Source organism: Macaca nemestrina, chromosome 9 (genome assembly GCF_043159975.1).
Source record: "Macaca nemestrina isolate mMacNem1 chromosome 9, mMacNem.hap1, whole genome shotgun sequence".
Classification (NCBI taxonomy): Eukaryota; Metazoa; Chordata; class Mammalia; order Primates; family Cercopithecidae; genus Macaca; species Macaca nemestrina.
The window spans coordinates 42,030,427-42,043,442 of NC_092133.1; the positions used below are offsets into that span (position 1 = coordinate 42,030,427).

The 13,016-nt window shown below is 35.5% G+C and overlaps 1 protein-coding gene across 3 annotated transcripts in view; it reads right to left on the minus strand.

Moving 5' to 3' along the window:
* Nucleotides 1–568: 568 nt before the first annotated feature.
* LOC105480371 (tankyrase 2) overlaps nucleotides 569–13,016 on the minus strand; it is a 66,746-nt gene continuing 54,298 nt past the window's right edge. For 2 of the 3 annotated variants that reach the window (XM_024792572.2, XM_011739089.3), the window contains 6 exons: nucleotides 10,784–10,881; nucleotides 10,249–10,323; nucleotides 8,390–8,495; nucleotides 6,285–6,471; nucleotides 3,653–3,809; nucleotides 1,272–2,904 (listed from right to left, as the gene is read on the minus strand). In XM_024792572.2, the coding sequence (XP_024648340.1) occupies nucleotides 2,842–2,904; nucleotides 3,653–3,809; nucleotides 6,285–6,471; nucleotides 8,390–8,495; nucleotides 10,249–10,323; nucleotides 10,784–10,881 (686 nt within the window). In that variant the 3' untranslated portion in view covers nucleotides 1,272–2,841. Of the gene's footprint in view, nucleotides 2,905–3,652; nucleotides 3,810–6,284; nucleotides 6,472–8,389; nucleotides 8,496–10,248; nucleotides 10,324–10,783; nucleotides 10,882–13,016 lie in introns of all 3 variants that reach the window. The other variant, XM_011739100.3, reaches the window with a different exon arrangement.

The window sequence follows — 13,016 nt, forward strand, 5'->3', positions numbered from 1 at the left end:
CGGCTAGTTTTTTGTATTTTTAGTAGAGACGGGGTTTCACCATGTTAGCCAGGATGGTCTCGATCTCCTGACCTTGTGATCCGACCATCTCGGCCTCCCAAAGTGCTGGGATTACAGGCTTGAGCCACCGCGCCCGGCCTACACACAACGAAACTTAACATACTGAAGTCTAATATACACATGCGATTATACTTTCTTTTAATAGCAATAAATACCACTAACTTTGAGATTTGGAAACTTATAAGAATGTTTTCATATGACACAGAAATAAAAATAATTTCTTTTTATAAGTTAAGAAGATTAATTTCCCAGGAATGAGCTTTAAGGTTTACCAAAGTTGTGCTGAATAGATTAAATGTTGAAAGCATCTCACAGCTACTTTCATTTTAATGAGCAAGTACAGCTACAATATTCAATATTTCAAACTTCAAACTGCATTATTTATCACTATTAGACTCAGAACTACATTGTTTTCCTGCAATTGTGGTTTATTGTAATCTTAATTCATTTTCTCAAAGACCATTCAACACATTTATACTATTCCAGTAATTACCATGCTACCCAGAAAAACAAGTGAACAGTTTTATTAAGAATTAAATGAGGGTATGGAATGTGATACAATACAAGTATGACACTGAAGATGGGTATAATAGTACTACTTGCACAAAAAGTTAAATTTCACTTCAAAAAAAAAAAATCACAAGACAAAAGAAAAAGCAATTCCATCATCATAAAGTAAGCTATTTCATGCAACGTACTAATACGCCCCCTCCCCCCAAAACCCCAACTTCCCAACAAACAAAAGCTATCTGAAAATACTGCCATGCTAACATATGAACCACGGTATATTCATTCATGGAAAAACACACTCATTAAGCAATTGATTAGATGAAATAACACAGTTTGCAATATTGTAAACTCACAGACCACAATGATTTCACATGAAAAGCAATTTCAGATTCACTCATAGGGTGAGTAATATGGGCTACATAGTTGAGAGATAATGTAAATATAAACCCCATTAATTCTCTCATTATCTTCTAATTATAAAACCTGGAAGCTTAGATAATCTGAAAAATTCATATAAAATTTGGCATACTCCGCTTGTGTTCCAAGAAATGACTTTAGGATATTTATAATTATTAGAGAGCTGTATAAAAAGCACTTCAAGGCCAGGATTTGACTTCTTAAATAACGATCATAATTTACATCACAGAAACAACTCCAGAAATGCATTTACTCTGATCAACTCTTATTCAGGACAAGGAACATGATTTTCTAGCACTTTATGTACAAGTTACTGCAAAGAGCCAGTTAATTTACAGACTGAATAAAATGTAAAATAAAGGTGAACTGGTACAGAGAGTGATGGGGAATATCTTCATTAAGTGAGTAAAGATCTTTCCTCGACTTTGAAGGGAGCTAGAGTCAACAAGTAAAAGAGATTGCCAAGCCGTAACGGATGTATGTCTCTGTAACAAGATGCTTAAGCTTGCTTCCTGGAAAACAGTTTTATATTAGAAAATAGGAATGGCATTTTATGGGACAGCATTTCCTTCTATAGCTGCCAAACTGAACACAGGCCTGGTCACCACATGGTGCACAAACTGAGAGCGTATTTCCAGTTGGGCATAATATCATGGAGAGAAAACTCAGGAGCAAGAAGCACCAGTCTCACTGCACTTGCCCATTCAGGAGGCCTGGAGGGGACTGAGACAACTACATTTTATAGTTCTGGGTTAAGTTTACCCATGATGTATAGATTGGCTACAAACACAGCAATAAAACCAAGTAAAAAGAACCAGAAAAAAAAATACTCAGGATAAAAAACTACCCAGTCCTGTTTGTGATTTTTTTTTCCCCTTTTAGATTTAAGGTAATTAGAATAGATTGGGAAATGATTTAGGATTACCCTTCCCACCCTGGAAATGTAACATCCTACTTATGTTCCACGAAAAGAACACAATAATTGTTCAACAGCAAGATTCAGTTTCTCTAAAAAACAGGAGCACTTTGCTCTAATTTTCACAGAATGACTTTAGAAAATTTTCCAACATGAGAGCTAGTAATTGAGGCCAGTAAAGAAGCTTATTTAGTAATCAGGACCTGCCATAGTTAGAGCTCTTTGGAATGTGTCTTATACATACAAAGATATCACAAATTAAATCTTCAGCATATTCATAAGTTCTTAAATGAGAAAGATTTCTAGTGACAGGTAAAGGCTCCCATCAGCAAATTAAATCTGATAACTCAATCTTTCCCAAGTAACAACTCAACATAGCTTCTGGAATCAAATGTAAAGATCACTCAATCATGACGATGTAAGATGAAGTACAGATGAACAATACATATGAAAAAAATTTTGTAAACCGCTGCAGTTCTAAAACAGATTTATATTACAAAGCAATGTAAATAAATATTGGGCTAGTACAAAAGCTCTTATTTACAGTTTAACAAATGAAATTGTATTCAGTGTAAATGCTGTGTTTTAAAGAACACAGTATTGTATCAGTAAAATGAGTTCTGTTGAGGGCATTACAGTTTGTTAGAATCAATGCATAACATATAAAAGGTTCAAGTTAACTCTGTTTATAATTTAGTACAGACAAACCCAGTTTAACCTGGAATGGCATCTGTTAAAGTGCTGAAAAAACAGGAAATATTTAGAAAACACTGTACATTATTAAAGCTTTATCAAGTCAGAATGTTAAACTTCGTTCACATTTGTATCCTTTTGCCACAGGCCTGTGGGCAAGATTTTTTTTCAGCAAAGGAGTAAAAGGTAGAGGCCACTGCTGCTTTGATGATTTTAGGTTCAGTGGAATTAGTTTCTTAAAATAACTATCCATCAACCATACCTTCAGGCCTCATAATCTGGTAAGTAATTAAATACTCAGGATAAGCCTGGAAGAGAAAGACAAATTCAAATAATGGTACACAAATTTTCCTGAAAGATAAATAGACTTTCTGTAAGTATTCCTAGTCTTAGGGAGGAGGTTCTAAATTAGTGTTGTAGATAAGAATCATCTAGGGACATTTTCTCAAAACATCTTTACCCTGACTACAGTTCTTTAGATTTTCAATCAGCAAGTCTAGGAAGGATACTAAGTTCATGTCTGATTTTAGTAACTGAGGTGATTCCGATACCTACCCCCAGTTCACAACACTGCTCTAGAACTACTTTTGGCTTTCACTGAGCGCAAAACACAATTATATACTTCTTTGCTACAGACAGGCTGTTAAATACAAGATTTCAATCATAAGAGCTAAAAAAAATCCGGAACAATTGACAAAATTTGAATAAAGTCTTGTTTTTAGGAATTTACAATTGAAATAGTTAATGGTAAAGGGATATGCCCTGCAACTTACTCTCAAACAGTTCACAAAAAAAATGTACAAACACACACACAAGGAAGGAAGGAGTGAATGATAAAAGAGAAAAAAGAGAACAAAATATTAACATTTAGGAACTCTAGGTAAAGGTTATAAGGGAATTCTCTTCACTATTTTTGTAACTTTCCAAATCTGAATTATTTCCAAATAAAATTTTTTAAAAATCCAGTTAAGGTAGTATGTCTTGTCAAGAGATTAGTAAAAAGTTAAAGTATGCCTCTCTAGCATTTTTGAAGATGAACAAATAAAACTGCATTACCTGTTCTCCTCTGTAAATAACATATTCAGCTAATGCTAGGCCATTTACACTGGGCCGACCAGTGACTGAGTGATGACCTGGAGGAGAATGTGCCATTTTCATTGCACTGAACTGCAGGAAAGACTTTCCCAAGGTTACCCGGCAAAAGAGCAGCTGCCTATAAAATGAAAAGGAAAAGATCACCCTGAAGGCAAACGTGACACATAAATATGACAATGTGTGGACACGGCATAAGTTTTAATAAATACTTATAATTGTTTTTATCATTTTACCCCTAAAAGAACTTTTTAAGAATGTCTTCTATTACTCTTATTAATGAAATAATCTGTCAATTTAGTTAGTCCTTATTTTAACTATAAAACCTGAAAAAGGTAATAACCTTATAGAGATGCAGACTCTACCACCTTGTTTGTGTCTCAGCAAAAAACACAAGTCAATGACAAAGTGGGAAGGAGAAGGTTTAAGGGTCTTCCATCAAGTGGCTTGCAAAGTTGGACACATATCTAATTAAGTCTAGTTGATTTTTACCTTCAAAATATATTTGAAATCCATTTACTCTTAATTCTACTGTCACTATTAAGTCAAATCACTGAAATTTTCACCTGGACTATCACACATTGGCTTTCTAAACCAGTCTTCCTGTTTCTTCTCTAATTCCTGTCCAAACCTTTCCCATCCAAGTAATTAAAACAAACAAAAATTAGATCAAATCACTTTTCTGCTTAAAACCTTTTAGAGGCTGCTCACTGTACTTGGGAGAAATTCTGTACAATGGCTTCAATTTCTTGAATCTCATTTTATGTTCATTCTGCCCCATGCACATTAGTTTTCTTTTCTTCACAAAGGCCAAACTTCCTTTATTAATGGTCCCCATCCATATAATTTTCTCCATCACTGGAATGGGATCTATTTTACCACTCTTCCACTGGCTGATACCCACTCAATTTTCAGACTTCCCCTGAAATGGTACTTCCTTAGATAGGTCTCCCCTCACCACCAGTTTCAGTAGATTATCCTCCCACTTCTCTCAGGCATGTGATTGGCCTTTCTTAGTTTCAAACAACCTTTTAGTATTAATGTTATTGTTTCCTTTTAGAAGATAACAGGAGATGTCAGTAGACCAGTTGATGGTTCTATCTTCCAAAGAAAAGGGAGGTGTTAGAATGTTGCTTATTACTAATAATTAGAACTATTTATCCTTCAGACCATATATGACAAATAAAAACAGCAGTGTTCAAATTTACAAAATCTTAGGAAATTACATGCCTCCTAACCACTCCAATTTATGATCTAAAATAGAAGTGAGCGGGAGATCCTACACAGGAGAGCCTACTGTGTACTACCTATGCAGTCCTAAATTTAGAGGGATAACAGTAAGAACAAAACAAACACAAAGAAAGAACCTGTTTCCCTCCATGACTGCAATTCTTCAGCTTGGAAGTCCTTTGAAATCGGCTGGGAAGCTTTAAAAAACTCTAATATCCAGATCATGCCCCAGACTAATTACATGAGATTCTGTGAGGGTGGGACACAAGCATTAAAAGCTTTTTAATGTTCCCTGGATGATTCCAATGTGCTGCCAAAGTGCAAAATACTGCTCTAAGGGTTTTTTCTAGATCAGTGGTCAGAAATACAGCGTCACATCTGGGAACCTGGTAGAAACTCAAATTCTAGAGCCCCACCCCAGATCTACTAAATCAGCAACTGAGAAGGTAGAGCCTAAGAATCTGTGATTTAAACAAGCCATCTAGGTGATTCTAATGCATGCTAATGCTTGATAAACTACTGCTCTATATATTCATTAAGTAGTGCCCTGTTGAATAAATCTCAGGAATTAATCTTACTGGATTTTTCAAATGGCATAACTTTTTGCCTATAAGGATTTTTTAAGTTAGGGACAAATTACTTAAATGATTTTTAACAAGTGAGTTAGAACAGGTAATTAAAAGTGGAAAAAAAGTGCAAAGTAGTTATTTGATTATTATTTCCTTTCGAAAAGGATCATTGTTTTAATTTTAAGTTCTTATAGTAGTATTGCAAATTGAAGATTAGGATCGTATCACAGTGGAAGAGAGGCTCAGGCACTGCGATCAAATAATTAGACTTGACAAAATAATGCCATTTTAGCATTTGAATACTAGATTTTTAAAGAGTCCACAGAGTCCTACAATACTCAAGGGCTACAATAAAGCCTCTTTCATGCCTAATGTTACTTTCTACTCAGTATGCTTTAAGGCACCAGATATTCTAATGATTAGTCAACCAGGTCAAGTGCTTAAATTATAATTGGCCCATACAGATCATTTAATAAATATTAGCTATTATTATAATCGGTGAGAGGGCCAAAAGCAATCTAAAACATGCCTAGCGGGGGGTGGGATAGCATTAGGAGATATACCTAATGTAAATGACGAGTTAATGGGTGCAGCACACCAACATGGCACATGCATACATATGTAACAAACCTGCACACTGTGCACATGTACCCTAGAAAGTATAATAAAAAAACAACAACAAAAAACATGCCTAGCTTGCATTTCTAAGGCTGTCCAACATAATGCTTCGCCCTCAAAAATGTAACTAGTTCTTATCTGATTATTACCAAAATAAATGAGAACAAGTGATCTCTTACCTGTGGCAAATGTAACAAGATCTGTCTTTGTGAACTGGACACCCAGTACCGCCTCCAATTCCATATACATATTGATTGCTTTTGGAAGAGTTTTCAGCAAAATAAATGCCAGCTCCAAACATGCCACCTATGTATGCATGCCTTTCATCAAAGCCTTTGTGGATAATTGCATTCACAAAAGGAGACCCTGAAACACATATAGATGGGTAACAACAATTTAAAATTTATCTTAGAAGTAAAAAACTAGCTTCTTAGAAATTGAATTCTTAAATATACAGCCCCACAATAATAACCAAAACGAAAAAGGGTAACAAGTTAACTGTCAGCCAGCTTACTATTTTAGAATAAAGAACTGCTAACATCAACTAATGTTTCTAATAGAGTGCTGGTTCATGTGCTAAAATAAGGACACAGATTGAACTAGAAAAACAGATTACTTGAAATATCAATGTAAGAGTTACCAAATGCCAGACTGCAAATCCATAAAAATCCAACACCAAGAGCCTCATAATTCACTTTAGATAGCAAAGCTAAATGCAATTAGGTCTTAGAATGATGCCTATGCCTGTGTGGTTTGTTTTTAGATATCAAGTGGCCCAAATAGACTTTCACATTCTTTTTTTTTTGAGATGGAGTCTCACTCTGTGGCCTAGGCTGGAGTGTAGTGGCATGATCTTGGCTCACTGCAACCTCTGCCTCCCGGGTTCAAGCAATTCTCCTGTCTCAGCCTCCTGAGTAGCTGGGACTATAGGTGCACACCACCACACCTGGCTAATTTTTGTATTTTTAATAGAGATGGGGTTTCAACATACTGGTCAGGCTGGTCTCAAACTCTTGACCTCAGGTGATCCACCCACCTTGGCCTCCCAAAGTGCTGGGATTACAGGCGTGAGCCACCGTGCCTGGCCCCACTTTCACATTCTTATTCTCTTTCTTATACCTCTTCTCTTCTATCCTTCCACTTTTGCCTTTCATCAATTGCGATACAAGGTTCTATCTGCAAATGTGGTGCTTTCCCTCACCCCCTGCATACTGACTTCCCTTTCCTCTTTCCTTGGGAGTGGAGTAGAGTGGCGGATGGAAAAAGTCAAGAAACCACAGCTAATTCATTTATCAAGATCATGTTCTCTGTCCACAGACAGGCAGGAAAATATACTGAATTCTACTTTACAGAAATACAGATGAATAGAATCACTTTTTGAATTAACTTGGGAAAACCAAAATTATTTATATTACAAATTAGAAAAACCACATTATAACCATCACGTTAACAGATAATAAATATGCTCTGTGTCAAGAGATTATCATGATAATTATTTAGGGTTTTGGAATAAGGAGTGCAACATGTTTAGATACTGCACATGAATCCATTCTGTTATAGCCTTTCTCCCAGGGTATTATGAAATTTACTGTGTTTTAAAGAACTTTACAGGTCTCTAAATTTTTTCTGCAATCAAGGACAAATGAAGAAATAGACTGGAACTACTATGGGTAATGTACTTGAAGGCCTTGCAAATACTACATTAATATATTTAACTTTGCTAAAATTTGAAAGACTAACCAACACCTGCCAGCTTATAATACAAAAAAGTAGAAAATTCCAAGAAGAATAAGTAATTGTGCTTTCAATTTAATTCTATGGTTTCAATTCTACAGTCATTAGAAACCTCTACAGGTTCAATAACAATGGCTGTTGTCAAATTGTGTGGGTTTGATACTTAGAATCAAAATCAAATAGGATGTATATCTTCTTCTGAGGTGATTCCCAGGTCTTATTTTTAATTCAATCAACTAGTTAAAAGTAAAACACAAAATTTCTTAGAGTGACCATAAGCAAAATTTACTATTTAAAGAAAAAAGGAAAAGATAGTCAACACTCTCATTTCTATTTTTTGTTGTGGTAATCTTATTTAAAAACAATCCATTATAAAATACACAAATTCAAAAGAAGTTGAAAACATAAATGTAAAAGTTACAGAAATACTAGGTTTATTATAAAAGAATGACATAAAGAATATACAGGCTTATTATTATTTCATATGTGAACAAAAAAAAACTATCCTAATGTGGAGAACAGTGGTAGAGTCGGTAGGGAGGAATCTTACCATGAAATAGCATTCGTTCATTGGCATGGTTGTGGTTTTCTTCAGAAACTTCTTTTCTCCGGTGAGTATATCTTTCCCATAGTTTCTTGTTACAAACCTTCTGAATCTATAAAAAATAAACCAGAAAAACCAAATCTTTAAGTATTACTTACTGACTTCCTCATCTAAACCAAAGATGGGCCATACATTTAGCTAGAAGGTAGGCAAAACTTTTCTCTGAAATATAAAATGTGTTATTCTAATCAACTAAAAATACTTTGTCCCAACCATAAAGTTGGAAGTATAGCTACATTTTGAAGATTAAAAAAATTCAAAGAAAAGAAAGGCCGTATGTGAAGCTCAGGAATACTGTTTATTTATTAAAACACTTCCAGTCTCATTAACTTAAAACTATTACAAAAACACCTCCAAATCAGACATGCTGAGTTTTTTCTGTATTAAGTACTAGAAATTTCAAGTATCCTTTTTCCCCCAATGTATCTGTCTCAGAGTGCCATATTAATCTGTTTAAAATTAAGAATATTTGAAATAGTGTCCCCCAGCCCCCAACACACACACAATTACTCCCTCGACCTTCTAATTCTGAAAATTTTTGTCTGCAAAAGATTTTAAGGTGGATGTTAGTCTCATTAGGAGTATTTCTAGGAAAAAAATTCACAATACTAGCGTCGTTTCTTAGCTGTGCTTAAAGATGCTACAGCCCCCTGCTGGTTCCTAGAGCACACCTGGAAGCTGATGGTGTTAGTCTTGGCTCAAATAACGCAAAATATTACCACAGATGTAATCAAGGACCATAACTGTCACAAATAGATCTCATTTATGCATTAAAAAGGAACAACAACAACAAAACCCTGTTTCATCACTGAAAAAATTTTCATTAAACACTGCATGAAAATACCTTTGTTAGAGGAAGAAAACAGTGTTATCTTTCTCAAATCCAACTACTTTAGAAATCAAACACACAATCTCTCTCCTGTTCTCACTCCTAACAAAACTCCACACATTTTGTTAACGCTTGTAGACAAAGCGGACTTGACTGAAATGTACCTGTAGTAGGCACGTATTTCTCTGATTAAATATTATACTCATAGTATGTTATGAAACAGTAATACAATACAGCTGAAAGATTTGATACTGTTCAGAGTTTAACATTTGTGTATTAGAAAGGCATCTGCCACATTTTCATTCTAACTTTATGTCTTATTTTTACAATTATTAGGAATATACTGCATCAATGTAGTTAATACAAATTCATTATGCATGAAGTATGGTGTGCAGTTTTGATTACTATAGTTCAAGAAAAACATAATGTTGAAAAAGTTCCTAAGAAGAGTAACTGAAATCAGTAAGACAGGACAGTCACCAAATGACTCAAAACATTTTAAAAATATATATTTTTTGGAAAAGATGAAGAGAGTACTATTAAAATTTATAAAAAGGTAATATATGTGGGTACTTTCAGAAACCTGTAGTCAATCAGGATAAAAAAACAAGCATTGTATGACTATAAAGATGGTATCTGCCACAAAAAAAATTCAGCTTTGTTACAGTAGAGTACTTTAACAGTACTTTATATTATAAAGTCTTGAACCTATAGTATTTAGCAGTACCCCAAGATAAAGCATAACCCGTACACTTGAATATGTTCAACAAGAATTGAATTATTATCAGTTATTAAAAATAGCACAGGGATTTGGAGAATATTAACCTTCCAAGGGTATCTTCTTCCCCAAAATAGTCTCTGATGCCAAGTCAAGAACTTACCAGGCTAGACAGATTATATTCTTATGAAAGTTACTTATGGCTTCAGGCTTTGAAAACTATGGTCTCAGAAAACTTTACTTTCACTAATTTATTACCTTGAGAATATTATATCTGTTGAAGATTCCACCTGCATGACCTCCATCTCTGTGCTCTCGAACTGTACTTTGCATCTGTCAGAAAAATGGTTTGAAATATATGTGCATTAGCATTTGTGTATTTTCTGATTTGGGGAACATGGTTCTTGACTCATCTGATTCTACTTTTGAGAATACAAAACAGGTTGCAATATTTTTGTTATTCAAAGAATATGAGGGCTGGGCATGGTGCCCCACTTTGGGAGGCCGAGGCAGGTGGACTGCCTGAGTTCAGGAGTTTGAGACCAGCCTGGGCAACGCAGCGAAACCCTGTCTCTACTAAAAATACAAAAACAAAAGCAAACACAAACACAAAGAATATGAGTCTTATAAATTCATGAGTAAGATTTTCTAGAGACAGTTATTAATCAGCTTGAAAACAGCATTTATAGGTGAAAATTATATAATGCAAACTAAAGGAAGAAGAAGAAACAAGAGCATACAAAGTGAACTAAATATATAAGGCCAACCTACTATTGAAGGTATATGAACATACCTCTTCCTCCACAGACTGAAACTCTTTATCATCAGGAGACAGATCTATGAGAATTGTTCCACTACCAGAGGTGTTCAAAGTTAAATATGGGTTAAGACCTATGAAACAAAATTTGAAGGTAGAAAAATAAATTGCCAATAAACAATGAACATCAAAACCAAAAATAACTACCTAATTTTTCTGATGCTTACTACCAATTTTTTTTTTTAAACTTTTTTTTGAGATGGAGTTTCGCTCTTATTGCCCAGGCTAGGCTGGTGCAATCTTGGCTCACCACAACCTCCGCCTCCTGGATTCAAGTGATTTTCTTGCCTTAGCCTCCTGAGTAGCTGAGATTACAGGCATTCGCCACCACAACTGGATAATTTTGTATTTTTAGTAGAGACGGAGTTTCTCCATGTTGGTCAGGCTGGTCTTGAACTCTCGACCTGAGGTGATCCGCCCACCTCAGCCTCCCAAAGTGCTGGGATTCACAGGTGTGAGCCACGGTACCCGGCTGCTTACTATCAGTTTTAAAAAACGTTTTATATTGTGATAATTTAGATATTTTCTAAGGCTGAAAGTACAGAGTTCCTATGTCCCCTTCACCCACTTTCCCCTAATGTTACCATTTTATATAACCATAGCACATTTGTCAAAACTTATTAACTAGGCCAGGCGTGGTGGCTCACGCCTGTAATCCCAGCACTTTGGGAGGCCGAGGCGGGCGGATCACAAGGTCAGGAGATCGAGACCATCCTATCTAACCCGGTGAAACCCCGTCTCTATTAAAAATACAAAAAATTAGCCGGGCGTGGTGGTGGGCACCTGTAGTCCCAGCTACTCAGGAGGCTGAGGCAGGAGAATGGTGTGAACCCGGGAGGCAGAGCTTGCAGTGAGCTGAGATCCAGCTACTGCACTCCAGTCTGGGCGACAGAGCAAGACTCCATCTCAAAAAAAACAAAAAAACAAAAAAACAAACACTTATTAACTAAATTATTGACGTCATTTTTTCACTAGTTTTCCCCATTAATGTCCTTTTTTTTGTTCTAGGATCAAAACCAGTACACACATCACAATGCATTTAGACTACTACTTTTTGACCTGACAAGTTATAAGGGGTTTTGTGGAAATATTTCAGAAAATCTTTCTCTTCTTTATCTCCTATTCTTAATGAGTTTGTAACACATTTTCTTCTTCAAATTACTTTCTTTACTAACTATGCAGTCTTTTCAACATTTAATCTTTCTTCTTTGTAAATATGAGGAAGAATTATGACAGAAACTTGCATAGCCTCAGGTAATTTTAAATCACCCCAGAATGAGAAATTCATAGTTTACCACCTATTGAATGTATATTCTGTCCCATAATATATTGTTTATCTCAGCAATGAATTTATGGTGTTTTCCAAATGTCAATGATCAAGATAATCATATCTATTTTTGTATCTTTACTCTTATAAAAGTTTTTTAAACGGAATTTTAAACAGAATTTTCTAATTCCTTTGGTGTATTTGTAGCACAACTCTCTCCTTTAATCTCTACAACAATATCTCCAACACTGCTGTTTTCCCATGTAGGGGCCAAATCCTTTACTGCTGGGTTAGTGCATGGAACTCTGCCTCTGGAGACGAAGAGCACTATTCTGATTCTAAGCTATGGTCTGAAGAACAGGACTACTACCAACATGCCAATGCTAATAAACACTTACAGAAGTGGCTGAATTGCAATAATCTTTATGGATTATGAAGAGCATATGGAGAGTATTTTATAGAATAAAGACTGTGACAAATGCTTGACTGAGGCATCTGCAACATATACAAGATGTTTATCAATACTGAAAGATCAGTATGGTACTAGTCATCTATTGACTTGATGCACGGAATAATAGGTAAGGCTGTTAAGATAAGTCAGCATGATAAGAGTGTTAGAAAATCATCATAGGCAGCTACCAGTTCCACTTTGCAAATCAGGTGTAAGTATGGAATCCCTGTTGGTTGACTAACATCAGATTGGGGGAACAAAAAAGAATCTTGGCTTTGAATGAACATAAGGAAGATGGTAATTTTATGTAGGAAAGTGACCCTGATATGCTGGATCAGACACAGCATTTTGTCTCATGACGTTTCTCCTTGTCCAAGTGGAGCTGGATGTATCAGAGTGACTACAGGACCAGAGGTGGCATGGAAGTACCTCTGCCATTTGGAGGCAACGTATCCATTTCTGTCATTGAGCCTTTCAGCTTTTCAGTGCAG